The sequence below is a fragment of the Typopeltis vanoorti genome, chromosome 15 (assembly GCF_054136105.1).
Source record: "Typopeltis vanoorti isolate ZY-2024b chromosome 15, IOZ_Tvanoo_1.0, whole genome shotgun sequence".
NCBI lineage: Eukaryota > Metazoa > Arthropoda > Arachnida > Uropygi > Thelyphonidae > Typopeltis > Typopeltis vanoorti.
In genome coordinates this window covers 68547781-68570125 of record NC_143563.1, presented here as the reverse complement: position 1 = coordinate 68570125, position 22345 = coordinate 68547781, and the positions used below count along the sequence as shown (strand labels likewise).

General features: G+C 35.7%; 1 protein-coding gene across 1 annotated transcript in view; it reads right to left on the bottom strand.

Annotated features, from left to right (window-relative positions):
- Window positions 1-22345, bottom strand: part of LOC150098849 (mitochondrial glutathione transporter SLC25A40-like) — a 101373-nt gene that overhangs the window by 44005 nt on the left and 35023 nt on the right. The window contains exons 5-6 of the mRNA XM_090405080.1: window positions 9440-9514; window positions 8735-8833 (exon numbers count right to left, since the gene is read on the bottom strand). Coding sequence (XP_090261206.1) covers window positions 8735-8833; window positions 9440-9514 — 174 coding nt within the window. The remainder of the gene's footprint in view (window positions 1-8734; window positions 8834-9439; window positions 9515-22345) is intronic.

The following is a 22345-nucleotide window of genomic DNA, read 5'->3' as shown; positions in this document are numbered from 1 at the left end:
TTAATTCTAAAATACAGTCTCCAGAACTCAGTTCCAAATATCATAATACTACTGCGAATTTTCCTCATAATTGCTATAAATGTTGCTAGTTGTGAAAGAAGTTTTTCTAAATAAAATTTGATTAAGAATTATCTACATTACTATGAAATAGACTTTGCCAATGTCATCGACAATTTTGCTAACAGAAAAGCAATAAAAATAACATTTTAGAATGTTGAAATTAAAGTTTTACTTCAAAACTAAACACAGTATTTTATTTTATTTCCCTATACGTCGTTTTGACTTTTTGTAGTATTTTTGGTGTGTATTGAGAGGGGCAGCAAACTCAGGGACTGCCCCGGGTGCCAACATCTCTAGCTACGCCACTGCATGAATCCAATTCCCTGATATGTATCCTCAAGAGGTGTGTAGGATATTATGACAGTACTATTTAATTAAGTTGACATTATTATTAATCTCCTATAAACGATTTTCCACCAAATTAGCCTATTACTTGTCATCCTCCCAATACTGTCATGTCTAATATTTTGATCTTCTAAGACACTTCAGACTGAATCAATCCATGTAGGTTTTAGTCTATCTTGAGTCATTTTCCTGGATGGTGTCTGATGGCAGTGTATGCATGTTCAACTAGAAAAACACCTGTTTTGCTAACCTTTTCTCTCTCATTCTGTTTTAGTGATCATACCTTATTAGCTCTGCTCACACATTCTTGAATGCTAACCATGCCCAATTCCTTTCTAATATCTTCATTTGTAACGTAATTCTGTCATTGATAGCATCAGTTCACTCCACTAATGAGTACCGCTTTTGTAAATGTTATAATCTAACAGACAAGCTTAGGTGTTGAATGTTATTCATAACTATTTTAACAGCATTAACAACACCAAACAAATCTGATCCGTTCTCCTAAGGATAAACTCCATCCTCTAGCATATCTTGGAGTGTATGAAGTTCCTTGTGACTGTGACTTGGCCTACTATGAGCAGACAGAGAGATCAGTTAACATCTGCCTTGGAGAAAAAAATAAATTTTTCTGATTCGCTTCCGTTATTATGGTAAGTCAGGACTAGCAGACCATGGTTTGGACCCCCCCCTCCCCCTCGCACATGCTTAAATGGAAGAAAACCAATATGCTATTTAGAAGTTGTTACAGATCAGAAAGATTACTTTTAGAGTCAGCCATGGCTATGAAACATTATCCTAACCTGAACAAGTTTAATTGCATTAATTTGCCAAAAATTTAGGACACTATTATTTTAAGATCAACTCCTACATAGCTGCAATACTTTTTTTTTACAACATTAGAGGGCACCAAATTAGTCCTTTAGATCTTTTATCCAATAAAATTTGAATTATTTCACTTATTGTGTGTAAAATATAACATGCTTTGCGCTCTGAAGATGCTGGTCTGAAATCCAGCAAAATATAAACCAGTTAATAAACATTTTTTTAAACAAAAATATTTCATTTAGTGTTGTCAATGTTAGAGAAATGAAGTGCAGTACCAGGTAGATATATATCAGCTATGAGCTGTTATTAATAGTTTCCAAAAATTCAACATAACTTTCTTTTTGTATTCTGCATTAATGGAATTCTAAATTGATATCCTACATTAATGAGCTAATGACACATAATATACAGTCTCTACTGGCCAAGTCAACCCCCTCCTTCCTGTGGCATGATCTATTTCCATAAATGAGACTTGGGTAAGGGTAACTATTATTGCCTTAAAAGCACATCATCCTTAACTGGAGCATATGCCAGTTATATCTTTAAGTGGTAGATGACTTTCTTCACCCAGTGAAACATCACTTGCAATTGGCTATTGCATTGTTTTGTTTCCAGAGTAGAATCCCCAGTTTCTATCCCATCCCTTACACAAGCAGTGTAGGTGATGATCTTGCTGAACATGCCCTCCACATCATAATTAATTAATTAGGAAGTCAATATTTACTTCATTCAAGGGTATGGCAGGAAAGTGATTTATGTAAGAGAACTGATAGCACAGGACCAAACACATTGGTAATGCTTTGACAGGCTTCTGATCAGCTAGTGAATAATCCTGCTGCTCTCTACCATTTGTGTCTGGAGGAAGTCATAGTATAGCAGTATGCAAGAGACACTGTTGAGGCCATGCTTGGATTAGTCTGGACACTCACTGCATGGAACTATGTCTACAAATCCAACCCTGCTGCATGCATCTGCTCTCTAAATTTTACCAACATTCCACTACCATGACAGATAGCAAAAACCAACAAAAAATTTCAAAAATACCAAAAAGATACCCCAAAAAAACTCCCACAAAACAGCAAAATTTTATGTAAAAAAAACCTCTACCACACTGCCTTTATTAAAAAATGGGGTGTTACTAATATCAGCGACTATACCGCCACTCATGGCCATCCAAACTTCATCTGTTATTCATCAATGAACTGCACTATGTTGAGATGAGCTGTAGCTCAGCTCATCTCAACTTTCCACATTAGGCTATCATGATGTATTCTGTAAAAAGGGCAAAACACATGCTAATTGTCAGCTCTGATATTCCTACCACAGGTTATCAAGACCTGGAATCTCCCTTATATAATCTGCTTAGGATCAAGATTGCCTCACTTTGTTGCCTTCATTTGCAGCCTTTCCTGACCTCTTAATTCTGATGATTATACCTTTTTTGATTACTCAAACACAGAAGCGAGACAATCTTCTTTGCAGATATAATTTAAACTGTCTCCCATTCTCTGAATTCACAGACCAAACTGGAAGGGAAACTGAAAGGCTACCACAAATCATTACCTGTAGTGCTCAAATGATCCAAACTTCAAGATCTATAACCAAGGCCATATATACTGATCTTTCTGTCATTCTCACGAGGGGTAAAGATAATCAAGTGAATTTAACCTCCCTACCAGCCAAGGCGGATGAAATAGTGAGACCAAACTGCACTTCTTATCCATGTTATTCAACAGGTGTTACAGAATTGTATCCAGATTTAGCTGGACGTCTATAGACATCATGGCTGGTTGGGGGTGTTAAATGCTAACAAGACACAATCCTCTCTTATTTCTCAGAAGAAAGACCATGACTCACTTCTGATAACATTTTTTTTGTCATCAAGATCAGCTTTTTCCCTTCTTGGGCTAACTTTCATATTGAATCTATCCTGGACTCTTCAGCTTCTAAAAGTTCTAAATTCTTTTTTTCTTCTAAACAATATACACCCGGATCTCTTTTTATGCAGATTTGAAGTTATGCAGTGCATAACGTGAAAACTTATGTATAGTACACCCAGAAATACGAGACCTTTCAACACTTCTGCACATGTCAACATAAGGAGAATCCATTCCAATAATAGGGTAATCCAGTGTTTCCCAAACTTCTCCTATGATGGAACACTTCACAAATCCTGAAATTTTCATGGAATACCTTGGTTATTTTGTAATGTATTAATTAATAATTAATTGTTAATTTAGCTGATTTTTATTAATAATTGATCATTAATTAATAATTAATCAATCATCGATTAAACATGATTAAATTAATTTGTGCTGATTTTCATTGACATATCCCATTCTGATCACCAAAAATTTATAATATTATTATTAGTACTTACGAGTGAATGCAGACTTTTTATGAATCACTATCTGCTGCATCACAAACACCTTCAATAAGAGATTTCTTAACACCAAAATTAAACAAAGTCCCTTGTCTCTTATTCATATTAAAATTTAAATCTGTAGGCCTATTACTTTTAAAAAATCATGGTACTATGGTTTCGAAACTTTCACCCTACAATACGAACCTGTGCCGAAAGTATTCAGTATTACTAAATCTGAGAACCGGATACAGACTACCTTGATCTTCAATTTCAGTGGAAAAATTTTCTTTATACTTCCATGCTGATTGGTCACTAACATTTGCAACACAGATGTTATTTTGTTCAGTTTCGAGAACAGAGGATACGCCACCCATTGTTGTAATCGGTTTGCAGGCAATTTTTATGACCGGTCATAAATAGCGGTATTCCCTTTCCCGAATGTTGAAAGGTTTCAATGTGCGAAAATTAACGATAATTCATGAATACTTCCACATTTAAAAATACACAGCTTGGTCACTAACATTTGCTACATAGATGTTCTGGGTCCGAGCTTTTCTAAAGACTCAAATTCCTGTAAGTGGTTATATTCACGAATGTTATTCTCCTCAGAATAGTTCCACTATAATATATTTATTCATGAAAAATGCTTAGAAAACTAAAGTGACAAATTCCAGGAGAACTTCTCGCGAAAAACAGTTTGGGAAACCCTGGGGTAATCAATCCATATTGTGGGATGAGTTGTTTATTATTACACAACGGAAAATTCACTTCTCTTTTATGATCATTGTAGTTTTTAAAGTGGTAACTATTTTACTTGTATAACAGTTGGAAAATTTTACCTATAAAGCATGTGATTTCGCACGTTGTTGACCAATTTGTTCATCGCCTTTGTACATAATGAACAGCGTGTTGCAGCACATTCTGGCGTAATGTGATAACGTGTAAACAGTGAGTGTTCGTGAAGTTTAATTTTGCATGTGAGTTAGTGTTTGCCTTTTTATTATCGAAAGTCTAAAATTGCTAATCATTATTTTAAAGATTTAATTTGGCCCAATGGAGAAAAAAAAGCACCAAAGAAAAGCAATTTCTTTGGAAATGAAAATTGCAATTTTAGATCGCTTAGCAAAAGGAGAGGGATCTACAGTGATTGGTAAACATTTTAATTTAGGCGAATCTACTATAAGAGCAATTAAAAAGAATGAAGTCGCAATAAGAAAATCTGTCATTTCTGACACAAAACAAAGTGCCAAATTATCATTGTACTCAAGAGATGCTTTATTAGAAAACACGAACAAGCGCTCGTAATTTGGATTGAAGAATTAACTCAAAGGAGAATTCCTATAAGTGGTTATTTAATTAAACAAAAATCTCTTCGGTTTTATGAACAGATGAAGCGATTGGAGCCGCCTACTTCCACTTCCCAGGCAGATAAAGAATTTTCGGCTAGCCAAGGATGGTTAACCGGATTTTTAAAAAGGAATGCATTTCATGACGTGAAGATTACAGGCGAGGTTATAGCAGCAGATGAAGCAGCAATCAAAAATTTTCAAGAGAAGTTAGCCAAAATTATTGAAGATGGTGGATATTGTCCTGATCAAGTGTTTAACGCTGACGAAACAGGATTGTTTTGGAAGAAAATGCCTAGTCGAACTTACATCGCAAAGTCTGAGAAAAAAACAACTGGGTTTAAAGCAAGCAAAGATCGAGTAACGTTGTTACTTTGTAGCAATGCATCAGGAGATCGAATGTTGAAATCCCTCATAGTAAATTGATTTCTAAGACCACGTGCTCTAAAGGGCAAAGATCTAAAACAGCTGCCGGTACATTGGATGGCTAATACAAAGGCCTGGGTAACAACTGCTGTATTTACTGAATAGTTCAATAATTGCTTTGTACCAGAAGTGGAAACATATATGAAGCAAAAAGCTCTTGATTTTAGTTTTATTAATTGTTGACAATACACCAAGTCATCCGCATTTAGAACATCCAAATGTGCAGGTAGTGTTTTTCCACCCATTAGATCAAGGCATAATTGCTAAAAAATATTATGCTAAGCACACTTTTCAATTTATATTGGATAAACTAGAGCATGAATCATTAACAGTAACTGACGTTTGAAAAAAAATTTCTATTTTCGACTGCTTAAATCATGTTGCATCTGCTATCGCTGAAATAAGACCACAAACTTTAAATGCATGCTGGAAAGTAGCTTGGCCTGGATGTGTTGTAAATAGTGCAAACATCTACATTATCAGCTGAAATCATTACTTTGGCACATGAAATTGGTGAAGAAGGTTTTGATACATTTAGCCAGAATGATGTAGATGAATTGCTTGTGGATAATTCCTTAAGTGACAACGATATTATTGGATATCAATTAACTTTAGATATCATCAAAGATACAGAAAACGATAGTGAAGCGGAAGAAAAACCTGTCCCCCTCACTGCAAATAAAACTCGAGAAGGTCTTGAACTGTGCAATAAATTGGAAAATCATTTTCTTGTTAATGACACAAATTCTGAACTTGCTTTTAAATTCCAACGTGAGCTAAAGAACTGTATGTCTGGATATCACAAGCTGTATAAAAAATTATGAAATCATCATTGCAAAGTTTAATCACTGATTACATTGTCAGAAGAAAAAAAATCTGCACAGAAAGAGGGTGAAGCTAATTCTGTTTGTGAAGAACCATTGCCCTTACCATACAGATCTGATGTGCTGACTATCTCTTCTGGTGATGAAAGTGATTTTGCACCAGTTCGCAAATATTGTCGAATATTGTCTAATAGCGACGATAATTCTGATAACAAAACATAAAAAAAAAAAAAATTGTTACTTTTCAATAAAATTAAATGAATAAAGTTTTAAAAAAAACTTAGGCTTTCTTATTTTCCTGAATTTTCATAAACTTTTTAATGCGATTTTAGGTTTATTTTAATTCATTGCTTCGGTTTTATGCGTTTTTAGAAAATTATGGAACGTATATCTAATTTTTCAACGTAAGTTAGGCCTTTTTTGTGCAATATTTTATGCGGTTTTCTGTGGAACGTATCTACCGCATAAAAAGAGACCCGACTGTACTTCTCTTCTTCTCTACTCCTAAACTTGATAAATCCTAAATCTGCCCAACTTGGGAACACTTTTGTCACATTTGGCATGATGCACCAAAAATTGCCAGATTTAAAGAATGACTTCTTTAAATCTGGGTGCACAGGTGCTGAATTCAACATGTAGCATTCTTGCAAGTTTCCCAAGTACTTGATGTTCTTCTTCAGTGGTATAAAATGGCAATCCCAATGTGCTCACTTTTTCCTCTACATCTTTAATATGCTCTTTGAGACAGATCTCCCCAGATTATCCTGTCTGTCCAACATAGAAGATACCACATGCACAGAAAATTTTATGTACTCCTGCCATTTGAGGGGAGAGTGAGACTTTGGGTGACTCTATGATTATGGGACCCCTTTTCAGCAGTGTGAAAGTAACTTTTGAGTTATACTGCTTGAGTATTTCTCAGCTATTTTATCTATTATATTCTTTGTATTTTTTTCCCAGAGTTAAGCTATTTCATTAATAGACAACCTTTCTCTCACTGACTAAATCCATCCATTCACTTTTTCATACATGTGCCATTTCTGTAATATAAATTTTCAATAAGTACTTATCCATGGATGATGCTGCTCCAGTCACCACTATTCCTCTGCTTTCCTGCAATCATGCATGAAATCAAACCATATTCTTTCCTTTGATTTTTATGGTTTTTGGAACAGTATTCCTCATACTATTTTCCCCTTTAAGACCATGTGTGGAGTTGATATAAAAAACATGAAATCTGTAATCTTTTGAATTGAGGTTTCCATGGCATGTCTATTATTACTTAATCAGTAAGAAAAATTAAACAGTTTCTATTCAAATAGAAACTGTTTAATGCTGAACATGGCATCAAGATATCAGATGCATGGCTGTTTGTTTCTATGTGCTGTGTAACGTTTGTTATGGCTTGATTCATAGCGACGTAGGTCTTAAATGCAGATCAAAGCAGGTTTAAAATGAGACCTTGGGTTTTGTTACATTTAACTGGATACCATGATATTTCAGTGGCTTCTTTAAATCTGGGTGCACAGGTGCTGAATTCAATATGTAATATTCTTGCAACTTTCCCAAGTACCTGATGTTCTTCTTCAGTGGTATAAAATGGCAATCCCAATGTGTGCTCACTTTTTCTCTACATCTTTAATATGCTCTTTGAGACAGATCTCCCCAGATCATCCTGTTTGTCCAACATAACAGATGCCACATGCACAGAAAATTTTATGTACTCCTGCCATTTGAGGGAAGAGTGGGACTTTGGGTGATTGTATGATTATGAGACCCTTTTTCAGCAGTATGAAAGTAACTTTTAAGTTATACTGCTTGAGTATTTCTCAGCTATTTTTATCTTTTTTTTTTATGAAGGGCAAAGAAACAGCACCTTAGCAGTTGCTGAACTCCTATATATTTGTTGGAATGTGTAATAATCTATTTAAGATATTATTGATGATTTTTGCAATAACCATTTTTTTTGGAATACTTCCCTGAGGATACATTATTTCTCATTGCATCTGCTGTCTGAGTGTTTCAATGATGCCTCATTTTTGGGTAGAATGATATGTAACATAACATGTGAGTATCTTCTAGTGTTTCATAAATCAACCTTTTTTTGTTGATTTCAATGTAACAAAACCAAGGTTTCACTTTAAACCAGCTTTGGTCAGCATATATCAGAGACCTGCATAACTATGATAGAAGTTACATAGTACATTGCAAAAAAGAGCCATGCATCTGACATCTCAATGCTATGTTCAACATTCAGTTTAAATTCAATCAATGTACAGCAATTGTTAACTAAGAAATCTTCTGTTAATGCAACCCTCTAATTTTGTAATTTAATCTAAGACCATATGTGATATGATAAACAAAAGTAGTCAGTTTCTTTTTGAGTGTATTATATGTGTTTTTACTGGTTAAGTAATAATTTATAATTTTTTTTTCATAACCAATCATAGAATGTTAAAATACTAGAAAATTAAATAATGAATATTATTATTATTTGAAAAATTTGTGATATTTTAATAAGTACGAAAATCTATACCAACCAGAAAAAGGAACATCCCTTAACAACGTTGCTGTTAATCCTGTCCACAGTGAAAGTACTCCTCTTTCAGAAATCAACCCTTTTAATGATTGTTGTAAATCTAGAAGGAGTGTTGGGAGAAAATAGAATTATTATAGGTAAATACAAAAACATAGCTGCAGAAATTTATTAAAATTTAATTCTGATGTAAAAAAAGTCTTTCTTTCCTTCATTCATTATTGATTTCGCTTGAAAAAAGTGGAAAAGAGAGAAAAAGGAAATAAAAACTATTCTGAAAGAATTAATAGACTAAAAAATTTCCCCAAAAGAATGCAATGTTTATCATGTTTAATAGCAGGAACTGTAAAAACTATATTCTTTGGTAATCATCCAGGTGACAGAATGTGATGAATTGTCTTGTACTTCTGGTTTGTCATCTGTTCAGGAGCTTTATTTATGCTTTCTAGAGAAATTTAGAGAAAATTCTACTGGGGAAAAAAAAACTTGAAATTTATGTTCACATATATACATATACTGATAAATGTGTCTACCTGAAGCAGAAGGGACATATTGAGTGAGCTACTGTCATATAAAGGCCACTTGCGAAATACAACCTAGCATGAATGTGCTATGAAGCATAAAATTATTATTGTCATCACAGATCAAATTTTTATAAAAACTTGCTTGTTTTTCAAAGAGTACTAAAAATATTACTGATAATATTTACCTTTATAACTGAATCTGCGATACTGCAAATTTGTCCTAATTAGTTCTATGGGACTCACAACTACTGCAGAAAGAACTGAAAATAAACATTTTTTCCCCCATTATTTTTATTTTTTTTTAAATGCTACATCATGAAAATAATGTCTTGATATCATATAATATTATAGATCATAACAAAATCAGTAACATGGACAAAGAATTTGCACTATGCATCCCTCCATTTTCCCCCCTGTTGTCCTCTTCTAAGAACAATTACTGCTGAAACCAAGGATATGTCATCTTAATCTGGTAATTTTTTCTTATTCTCCAGAATCATTAAATTGTTAACATATATGGGATTCTAAGTTGAGATAAAAGATTTTTTTTTTTTTTTATTAAAATGTCCAGTACACTGTTTTAATATATAATTTTAGAAGAAGGGATCAAAGTTACATAATAGGGAGGAGCAGTCTACAGTCTATTAAGAATGTGTGACAATCAACTTGGTTTGAGTGACATTCTGACCTAATGCAGAAAGAACAGAAATAATCCTAACCATCACATGGTGTGCACCCTTTATATATCCATTTAGACATTAAAAAAAATATGGACTGACTAATAAATTATAAACTGATCAAAATGTATTAGATACTGGCTAAAAAATTACACTCGCTATAATAAACTACTGCAAATCTAAGTCTCGTATATATGATGCTAATCTAAAAGAATTCACCATACCACCAAAAACTATCCAAAACTATTACTGTGGTCCCTAACAACAATAACATGTGCACTATAATCATATTGTATTATCAGATTTCATGATGTCAGCTGACTAGTTGCCCAACTGCACAAGACCACTGTTTTCGTTAGGGAATCACAGTGAAAGTCAGCTGCTGTACCGGAACAACTCTACCTCAGCAGAAGTGAATAAAGACACCAACATCAATGGGAGAGAGAGAGAGAAAAAAAAAAAAGCAGAGTTTGCAAAATACAGGAACACCTTGTATAGCACGGTTAATTGGTTCCAAGAAGAGTCCGCGCTATTCAAAACCGCATTGTTCGAGGTCTATTTATAAAGGTTTTCAATTAAATTTGTTTATTACAAAAATTTAGGATAATAAAAATCTTTAAAAATGAAAAAATAAAAATGTTATTTTTATTAACTGAATAACAAATAAAATCCTCTTAATCTGATATAAAAGTTGTAGAAAACAAAACAAATATTGCTTCAATTTTAGCGGACAGTAATTTACTCTTTACTAAAGTAGTCTTTTAGTGTTCGTTGAACCATCCTTGTCTTCTTTGTCTCTTCAAGTACTAGATCTCTGTAGCATTTGATGGCATTATCGAGGCTTTGTCTCACTTTGACGCTTCTTTCCAAATTCGGGTCGGCATTCATGAGAAAGTCGGAAGCTTCATCGATTTTTCTCACAAAAGTTCCTGGCAAGATCTATGCAAGTATACTTGAGAAACAGTTGAGAAGAATTGTGGAAAAAAACCTTGGTGAAGAACAAGCTGGATTCAGGCCAAATAGAGGCTGTCAGGATCAGATCTTCACTTTACGACAAATAGTAGAAAAAGCATGGGAATATAACAAAGATTTGTATTTAAGTTTTGTCGATTTGGAAAAGGCATATGACAAGGTGCCAAGAGAGAAGCTATTCAATACACTGCAGTTATATGGTGTCAATGGGGCATTATATCAAGCAATACTTAGTCTTTATTTGAGTTGTAAATCAGCAGTTAGAATTGAAGGAAGTACAGGAAGATGGTTTAATGTTAAATCTGGTGTGAGACAAGGATGTACATTAATCCCTCTGTTATTCATTATCTATATGGATCACATTATGAAAGAAAGTGGTATTAAACCTGATATCAAAATTAAAGATGTTAATGTCAGCTCTTTGCTTTATGCGGATGATGTTATACTTCTAAATAAATCCGCTACAAGTCTGCAAGATTCTCTGACTAAATTGAATAGCTGTTGTAATAGATATGGTATGAAGGTCAGCAATAAAAAGACAAAGACAATGAAAATAAGCAGAATCATGGAAAATGTCAACTGTGTTGTGAATGGAGAACCTGTGGAACAAGTAAAACATTTCAGCTACTTGGGCACGATTTTTACTGAAGATGGTAAATTAAATATAGAAACAGACAACAGAATCAGCAAAGCTGGTATGATAGGAAGTCAATTGAATAAATTCATATGGAATAAGAGAGAAATTAGTCGGAACACTAAATTAGCTGTATAGAAGACAGTGTTCAAACCAGTTTTAACTTATGGATCTGAGAGCTGGGTCAGAAGTAAAACACTTGACCAAAGACTAGGGACTGCAGATATGAGAGTCCTGAGAAAGATTAGAGGCGTGAACAGATGGCATCAATGGCAATATCATATTAAAAATGAGGATATTAGGAAAGAACTTGACGTCGTCAGCATCCAGGAATGCGTTAGCAGAGCTAATCTCAGGTGGTATGGTCACTTAAATAGAATGGGAGAGGAAAGATTAGCAAAACAAGTGTTCTCTGCTAGGTTGGCAGGAAAACGACCCAGAGGAAGACCAAGATATAGGTGGATTGATACGGTACAAAGTGCCTTAGACGATAGAAATGTAAGATCTGATAATGTTGGCATCTTGACAAGTAACAGACTGATTTGGAGGAAAATTGTAGATAGGAAGTTAGTAATGATGTAATTTTTTCATGTAGTACTGTCATATCCTGTACGCCCCTTGAGGGTACATGGCAGGAATTTGATGATGATGATGAAGTTGAAAGGTCAGCAAAGGAAAATTCTTCAACCATGACATCAGTGGGGTCATCTTTGTTGTCTTCTGCTTCATAGGCTCGTTGTTGTTCCAACTCCAAAAGGGTTTCATCATCCAGATCATTTGAATGAGAATCAATACATTCGTTCACATTGTTACAATCAAAACTTGTAAAACCAAGATCTTTGCCCATCTGCACAATTTCTGTTGAGATTTCTGTGTTACAAAAGCAACAGTCCTTTGAACAATGCGGCAAGATATTATGCCATACGGCTCTCATGTTGCTTTTGAGTCACATCTTGCCAAGATTCATAAATATTTTAAATGGCATCTTTTATGTTAAATTTCTTCCAAAATTTGCTCAAAGTCCATGAATCTGGTTCTGCTGCAGCTTTAATAGCTTGAGCAAAAGTTTGTCTTAAATAGTAAGCCTTGAAAGTGGAGATAATGCCTTGATCCATCGGCTGCAGAATTGATGTTGTGTTTGGAGGGAAAAAATGAATTTTTTCTAATAAAAGAAAAATTTTAAAAGGAATTCTTTTTACAATAGCTTTTAACTTCAGGGCAAAAACAAGTTTTAAACCAGTCTTCGAAAATTGAATGAGTCACCTACACTTTTTTTATTACCAATGAACAGGTAAATTGTTCTTTGTAAAGCCCTTAAGAGCTCTTGGATTTTCCGCTCTGTACACTAGCAGTGGCTTCAATTTTAAATCACCTGATGCATTACCTCCTAGTAAAAGTGTCAATCAGTCTTTTGACACTTTATACCCAGCTTGTGTTTTTTCCTTCTCTGCTAGAAATGTGCGCAATGGCATTCTTTTCCAGAACAAGCCAGTCTCGTCAGCATTAAAAATTTGATCATCTGTGTAGCCTTCCTTTTCAATAAGCTCCTTCAATTCATTGGGAAATAATTCTGCAGTTTTAGCATCAGCACTTGCGCTTTCACCTTGGATTCTTACATTATGGAGTCCCATGCGCTTTTTGAAACTGTAGAACCACCCGCAACTTGCTATAAAAGTTTCACTGGTTGTACCTCCTTCATTTTCGCTTTCATTTTCTTTTATTTTGTCATATAGACTTGTTGCTTTTGCCTGGATTATCATTTGACTCAAAGGAATCTTTTTCTGATTACAATCTTCAATCTAGATCATTAGAAGGCATTCCATATTTTCCATTGTAGAAGATCTATTTCTCGTGATCACTTTTGACATATAAGAAGCGGTGTTCATTCCATGTTGTTTAATCTTTTCTTTGCTCTGAATAATTGTTCATACAGATGACTCATTCATTGAATTCTCACATGCTATTTTAGCAAACAAAGTGCCATTCTCGTGACATTTTATAATTTCAAGTTTCTTCTCTAATATCAACCACTTGCGTTTTTTTGTTACTCCAACAGCGTCTTGTTTGTTTCGTCTCTTTTCACTCATACTTAAATAATAAAAAAATATTAAATACTAATATTAAACTAAATAATAAAATGCCGTGGGGAAAGAACGTGTCTACGTGAGAGCCAATCGAATAATTACTGCATAAACGTGGCTCTCGACTGTCGCTTGCGGCGCCCGGGAGTCGCTGGTCAGTTGACAATGTTAGTGTATGTAATAATAACTGCGTTGTTCAAAACCGCTATACAAGGTATTCCTGTAATTAGAAAAATACCACACTGAAGTAAAACAGCAAAAATGGAAAAAGCATAGAAAAGCATTCATCCAGCAGTGGACTGAAGAAAGCTGTTAATGATGACCATATAGAAATAATTAGGGTTATGAGACTAAAATGACCAAAAGACATAATATTTTTCTAAATGATATATATTATTAATTCAGATATTTACAGTATACAGTATAGTACAGTATTTCGCATTAAGTATTCTTGTCTTTAATAGCACTTGACATTTCAAAAGACAGAACAGCAGAAATGAATTTTACACACCTGGAAGATATCAATAGTGTGAAGTGGGCAAATTTCAAAATGGGAAATCAGACAATGGAGACTTGTGCCTATAGTTTCACTAAACACAGAATCACAGACAAGTCTCTTCTCTATTTCGTCTTCCATACATTAATATAGAAGAGGAATTTGCCAAGTCATTGGAAAGAACAGCTGATAAAAAAAACTAATTCTTGTTGGATCCTAGACATACAGAAATATTTTTAAGAACACTTGGAGAAAAGGAAAAGGCTAATAGATGAAATGTATCTGCTAGAGTTTTGTTCAAGGTATCAACTAGTCATTAATTACATTAATTTCAAACTTAAAAAAATGTGTCCATAAATTTACACAATTACATAAGTCTTAGGTTAGTTCAGGATACCAGAATGCAAGGAAATTTGAGAGAGCAACAAATCTAGTTATGAGTTTGAATGACATTTAAATGAACAAGAAATGCTAAGTAAAGTTTTGAAAAATTGGCCAAGTAGAATAACTCATAGATATCAGATATGAAATTAGAAAATGCACATACATAGGTGGTCTGAAAAGTTCTCGGCGTTGACCATAAATGGCAATACTATCGGCAAGATTTTTTTTTTCTAAGTTGGCACATGTGTCATATGCATCCATTTGAAATTGCAAGTCATTCTATCAAGTAGTTTTTTTTTTAATACAGCTGTCAGAAGCAAAAGTGTTGTCTGTATCCCTTGAAATGGATAAAATTGAGTATCATGTGGTTATAAAATTCTTTATAAAAGAAGGTTTAACACCAAAAGAAATTCATTCAATAGGCACTCTTCTCCTTCATTTTCGACAATTAAGAAGTGGGCTGCCAAGTTTAAACATGGCTGTACCAGCCTTGAAGATGATCCACGTGATGGACGTCCAAAAAGTGTAACAACAGAAATCATTGATCAGTGGATGATATGGTATGGAATGACCAACGAATCAAAGTGTGTGAAATTGCTGAAACTATAGGCATTTGAAAAGAACATGTAGGATATATTTTGTATGAAGAATTGCAAATGAAAAAGTTTTGCACAAGATGGGTGCTGCACTGAGCAAAAATGCACTCGCATGAAAATCTCTGAACAGTGCTTGGAGCATTTTAACAATAAAAACGATTTTGTGCATTGATTTATTCCTATGGATGAGATTTGGATTCACCAGTACACACCAGAATCCAAACAGCAGTCAAAAGCTAGTTGTTCAGCGCCAAAGAAGACAAGGTCATGGCATCAGTGTTTTGGGATGCTAATGGCATTTAGTTTATTAATTATCTTGAAAAGGTTAAAACAATAACCGGGGAATATTATTCCGATCTTTTAACTTGACTAGATGAAAAAAATTCGTGAGTAAAGACCCAGTTTGCAGAAGAAAAAACCATCTTTCATCAGGGCAATGTACCTGCCCACAAAGGTGTTTTGGAAAAATTTGGGAAAATTAAGGGATCTGCACTATTAATTGTTGGAACATCCACCCTATTCCCCAGATTTGGTTCCGTGTGACTTCTATCTCTTCCCAAAACTAAAAATCTTCCTCGCTGGTCAGCATTTTTCTTTGAATCAAGAGATGATTGCAGCTGTAGAGGAGTATTTTGCAGATCTTATTGAGAACCACTACAGGGATAGGATAATGGCGCTGGAGCATCGCTGGAATAAATGTATTAGTCTTAAGGGAAATTATGTTGAAAAATAAAAATAATTTTGAAATTATAAGTTCGTTTTTTCATTGTTAGGCCGAAAACTTTTCAGACCACCACATATTATTGTGAATCAAATAAAGGAGTTGGAAAACATGAACAGAACTTGAAGAATGAGTGACAAAAGTTGAATAAAAGGCATGTAAAGCTGGTCCCTACAAGTAGTTTCCTATATGAGAGGCAACCATGAAACCTTCTTCTTTTAGTGTAACTGAACAGTGAACAGCACTTAAATTGGATTTATGGAATCAACTACTAATTCTGTGATAAATGATTTTAATAATATTAAAATTCTACCTTTTCACCTTTACATTAAAGTCATCTTTAGGAATGTATACATACACACACTACATTAAAACAACTACACCATACTATTGTGGGCATAAAAGTTAAGCAGGTTTGAGCACGGTTAGTAGTTAGAAGGGAAACAATCGTTCGATGGTGTTGCCACATTCTCTCTTGATGAGTCTTTAGACTCCCTGGAGGTGTCACATAATAATAATAACATCTAAAATTCATATGGTGATAAAAAAAAAAAAAATCCAAAATGCATCAACATAATTTCCTCTATTTTTTCCCAGCCCATGTGTGGATGAAAAAATTTGGTGTGCAAATTTACAGTCTCACACTCAATGCATGCACTAACCTGTGCATGTTCTTTGATGTTGGCATTTCAATACATGTGAAGCCATACAAATATAAACATATTTGTAGTTTGTCTCATTTTTTAATTTTGAGGGTTTAATGCACTAAAACTGCTGATAAAATATTTCTCATATTAATGTTGCCCTTTCTTCACCTAGCTATAACCTGTAAAATTGCAAACACTAAATTAATTTGCTTAAATTGGCAAAGCTACAAAAAAAAACAGAACTCAAGCATCAAACTATAGGCCTATCTGTGTGTCAGGTGTTGTAGTTAATTGTTAGAGAAGCTTGTGAGAACTAGGATCCAAAATTGGGTTGACAACAATGGTATTATCTTTGATGGACAGCATAGATTTGCTAAAGGAAGGATGTTTTAGTAATTACTTATTACAATAATAAGGTGTAAAATTGGTGATTTTTGGTGTTTTTCCTTAGAAAATTGGTTTTATAGTATATTAGAACGATTTTCGTGTTTTTAGAGTATTTTGTGTGTCTTTATAACATATTTTATTGGCTGTCGCCGCTAGAGGGATTCGCAGTGTGTAGTGTTCGTGAAAGCTCCGGATAAGATAAGTATTATTTTCAGTTATCGTTGATAAATTTATTTAATATTGCGTAGTTTTGTTTGCCTTGCGTCTCTTAGTGCATCTTTTTGTGTGTTTTTGGTGTGTTATAATTTATAATTTGATAAAATATGTTGCGAGTAAGTATGGCTCCAGTACGAAGGAAAATGGCAACCAGTAATGATGGTTCGCCATCTTTATCAAAGAACGGTAGTATAAAAGAGATGATTCAGTGTACTAGCTGCGAAATGTATGCTTTGCGGGGTGCGGTCGGAGTGTGGTTAGATGATAATAAAGGAGTGAATGTGTGTAGAAAATGTAGGGAGAATGAGAAATTGAAGAGTATTTCGGATCGCGAGTGTGATATTTTTGTCAACCTTCAGAATGAAGAAAATAGGGATATGACAAGAAACGGCGAGGTTGTACCAGAGAATTGTGAGAGTGTGAATGATAGCATTAATGGTTTTACTGAGAATAAAAAAGATGAGATAGATGCAATGAGTGAGATCGCATTGTTGAATGGTGCGATACAAAGGGCAAAACAGCAGCTAGAGCGTATGAGCAAAAGTCGACTGAATGAACCAGCCAATAATAAAAAGTATGACAGGAAAAATAGACGTATGAGTGTGAACATGAACAAAATGAAGGATAGAGTGCTGTATGGAGACTCGTTAGTACGAGGTGTGATAGTAGAGGATGTGACAAAATCGTACCAACCTGGTGCGACCATAAAGGATGTAACTGAGTCTCTTAGAGAACAAAAGGAAAGGGTGAAAGAAATGATTGTTGTGGCAGGTACGAATGATTTGAAAGGAGACAAAATGGAAATGATAGAAGACCTGAATGAATTGTTTGAGGTAGCAAAAGAAAAGAGTGAGAGAGTTAGAATGATTAGTCTTTTGCCACGGTATGACAGTGAAATGTTTAAAAGGAGGGCCATAATTGCGAATGACTTTATGCGTGGGTTATGTATGACGAGTGGTGTGGAATTTGTGGACGTGTGGAGTGAGTTCGATGGGCGAAAGGATCTATATAAGATGGATGGCTTGCATTTGAATGGTCACGGTGTAAGAAGACTTGAGAAAGTGTTACTGAATGTGGTGGATGTGCAAATTCAGGGAAACTAGATTTATTAAGGGGGGGGGGGAGTAGATATACAGTCCTTAGGGAGGCAGCTGAATGTAAGAATGAATATAATATGCCCGAGCAAATAAGGACAACAAATCAGAGTGGGATAGTTAATATAAGGCATCAAGGTAGGGTTGGGGCTAATGGGGGTCTTAAATTCATGTAAACTAATGCTAGGAGTATTAGGAACAAGAAGGAAGAGTTTTTGGCCATGGTTGGCACTTCCAGACCACAGGTTATTGGTATTAGTGAATCATGGCTGACTGTAGATGATATAGCTAGTGGGATTGAACGTGATGGGTATAGGGTGTTCAGGAATGACAGGGAGAATAAAATGGGGGGGGGGGCTGAGTATTGTTGATGATAGCTGATGAGCTGCAGCCAAGGAGAATAGAAGTTGAATTGCAGGATAGAGAAAATAGCACATTTGAGGCCATTTGGTGTGAGATTGTGGCTAGCAGAACTAAATATACAATTGGGTGCTGCTATAGACCAAGTGATGGAAAAGATGGTGGTGACAGTATGCACAAGCAAATAGAAGAAATGAGTAGAAGGAGGGTGATTATTATGGGAGATTTCAACTATGGTCGCATTGATTGGAGTTAGGAGAGGACACACGGGAGGAAGGAATTGGATTTTATGCAGTTATTAAGGGATAACTATCTGTGACAGCATGTAATGGAAAATACTAGGGGTCAGAGAGTGCTTGACTAGTAATTACATCTGAGGATTTGGCTGTAACAAATATGACCACATTGCCACCAATCGGTGAGAGTGATCATAGGGTGTTGACTTGGGAGGTGGCTAAAGGTGTAGAATTTTCAATTAAGATAGGGTACATGTGGAATTATCGGGCTGGAAAGTATGACAAGCTTAGGAGCTTGATTGGTTCAGTGCCACGGCATGTACAACTGCAAGGACTAGAAGGCGATAGTGCATGGGAGGTAGTTAAGAAGTGTTTGCTTGAAGCAATGGCTGACTGTGTACCTAGAGTCCAAATAATAAATCAACTAGGGGTTAAATGGATGAATAACACTATTAAGCTTGAGCTGCAAAAAAAGAAACAACTATAGAGGGAATTTAAGGAGAAAGGTGACCGACAGGCACACGAACGGTATAAAGTGCAGGCCAGAAGGGTAACGAGTGTGGTAAGAAAAGCAAAACAGGATTACGAAAGAACATTGGCCATGCAGGCTAAAGAGAATCCTAAACAGTTTTTTAGATATGTAGCAAGTAAAAGGAAAAATGTACATGGCAGAATGATTTTAAAGAATGCCAATGGTAGGGAGGTAACTGAATCAGTTGATATAGTTGAGTTACTGAGTGAGCACTTTGCAAGTATATATCATCCAGGTGGTGACATTGCAGAAACGAATGTACCAGTAGATTATATGGGAATTGTGGTGAATGAAGTGGAGGTGAGTAGTCTATTGCATAACCTCAATGTCAACACATCTGTGGGATTGGATGGTATACCAGCTCGTGTTGTACGAGAAGCAGCTAAAGAATTGTCAGTACCCTTGACCATTTTGTTTAATTTGAGTATCGGGTCTGGGTTAGTCCCAAGAGGGTGGAAAGAGGGGAAAATAGTTCCACTGCATAAAGGTGGTTCCAAGACTGCTGTTGTAAATTACCGACTGATTAGCATATCAGGAATCATTGTCAAGGTCTTAGAGAAATTAGTCAAGAAAAGAATACAGGATTGGATAGATGAAAATGGGATATTGTATGGGGGACAACATGGTTTTGTGAAGGGTAGATCATGCCTCAGTAACTTGCTCACATTTTATAACACAGTGACGGCTGAACTGGATAGGTGTAATGGGTTTACAGTAATACTACTGGACCGTGCCAAGGCTTTTGATAGGATACCACATAGAACCCTAATCAATAAACTGGAGCAGATGGGGATAGATATAGGGTTGGTGAGATGGATAGGAGGATGGTTGAAGGAGAGATACCAAAGAGTGGTTTATGCAGGAGAAAGACGGCTTGTGACTAGTGGTGTGCCGCAGGGCTCTGTTCTTGGACCACTGCTTTTCAATTTGTTCATCAATGATATAGGAAAGGATTTGAGAGGAAGTGTTCACTTGTTTGCTGATGATGCAAAGTTGGGTAGAGCAATTATGAGTGCACAGGATGTCAAAATTTTACAGGATGATTTGGATAGTTTGGAGGACTGGGCTAGGAAAAATGGATGTCAATTTAATGTGCCAAAGTGTAAGGTTATGGGGTGAAAAGAATAGCAGCAGTATATCGCATTGGTGGAACCGTACTCCAGGAGATTGATGAGGGCAGGGATTTAGGAGTGTTGGTGGATAGGGAATTGAAGTTTAGGGGGCACATTGCAAAAGTGACTGAAACAGCTTACCAAATCACTTGGCTTCTGAAAAATACTTTAACATGCAGAGACAAACAAGTTGTTGTTCCTCTATATCGAGCCTTGATAAGACCCAATCTGGACTACTGTGCCCAGTTATGGGCACCAGGGTTTTTTCGTGATGGGGAGGAAGTGGAGAGGATCCAGAGACGAGTGACCAAGATGATAGTAGGTCTGTGGAATGAACCTTATGAGAATAGGTTGAAGATTTGTGGGTTGTAGAAATTGGTCGATAGGCGAAGGAGGGGTGATATGATTGAGACATTCCAATTACTGAAGGGTTTCTATAAGATTGATCCAAAAGATATTTTTGAAAATATGACTGGTGATGGGAGGACTAGGGGCCATGAATGGAAGCTGGGCAAGAGGGTGGTGAAAAGGGTGTTAGAACTAGATTTTTTGCTTGGAGTGGTGAATGAGTGGAATAAGCTTCCAGAGTCTGTTGTGGGTGCTACAACCGTGAATGAGTTCAAGGCAAGGTATGATAGATACTGTGTGAATGTCGAATAGTTGTTCTTGACATGATGTTAGGGCCTCCCTCAATGAGTTTGTCCACTCCTTGGAGTTGCCCGGAACAATAATAATAATAATAAGTCACCTTGTTGTAATTTCCATGGACAGAGGAGAAAGATACACAGTAATATATTTAGATTTTGCAAAGGCTTTTGATAGATTACCACATAAGTTGATAGTCAAACTGAAGTTGATGGGGTTAGATATTAGATTGGTGCATTGGATTGGAGACTGGCTATCTGAAAGGTATCAACAAGTTGTGTATGGGGGGAGCGATATCCAGGAAAAGGAAAGTTATTGGTATGCCATTGCTGTTTAACTTGTATATTAATGATATTGGTGAAGATTTGGATGGAAATATTCAGTTGTTTGCAGATGATGCAAAATTGGGAAGAACCATGAAGAGTATAGAGGATGTTGTGGCCTTACAAGAGGACTTGAATAAAAAAATTGAGTGATTGGGCACAAAAATGGGGATGCGAGTTCAATGTTGCCAAATGTAAGGTTTTAAAATTTGGAAAACAAAAATGTGATGCAGAATTTATGCTTGGTAAGGAAATAAGAGATCTGGGAGGGTGATAGTGGATAAGGATCTGAAATTTAGGGGACACAGCCAAAATTGTGAAGACAACACAAAGGCTTCTGGGAATGATGTGGAGGACACTGACTTGTAGAAGTAGGGAGATTCTTGTTCCATTGTATAAGGCTTTGATTAGGCCACACAAGGACTATTGTGCCCAGATTTAGTCACCTGGTTTTCAGAAAGATGAAGAGATGTTGGAGAGGGTCCAGAGGCAACTGACTAAGATAGTTTCTGACCTCTGGAATGTCGAGTATGAGGAAAGATTGAGAAGATGTAACTTGCAGAGTCTGGTGGACAGGAGGAGGAGGGGAGATGTGATAGAGCCCTACAAGTTATGGAGTTGTTATAGGATCAATGCTGGAGAGGTTCTACAGAAAATAGTGGGAGATCAGGGGAGAACCAGAGGTCATCCCTGGAAGCTGTATAAGGAGGGTGTGAGAAGGTTTTTTTCAGGCAGAGTTGTGAATGATTGGAATGCCTTACCTGAGAGTGTGGTGTCTGCAAAGAATTTGAGTGTGTTTAAAGCACGGTATGATGAGCTGTGTATTTAATAAAAGGGCCTCCTAGATGAGGCTTTGACTCCATGGAGGGGGTCTTGGGTAATAATAATATTTGTATGAGTTCAAGTGACTGTACTGTAGAGTAAATGCTCTAAATAAATATGCCTCTGCAACATGCTGACATCAGAATCAATTCATCT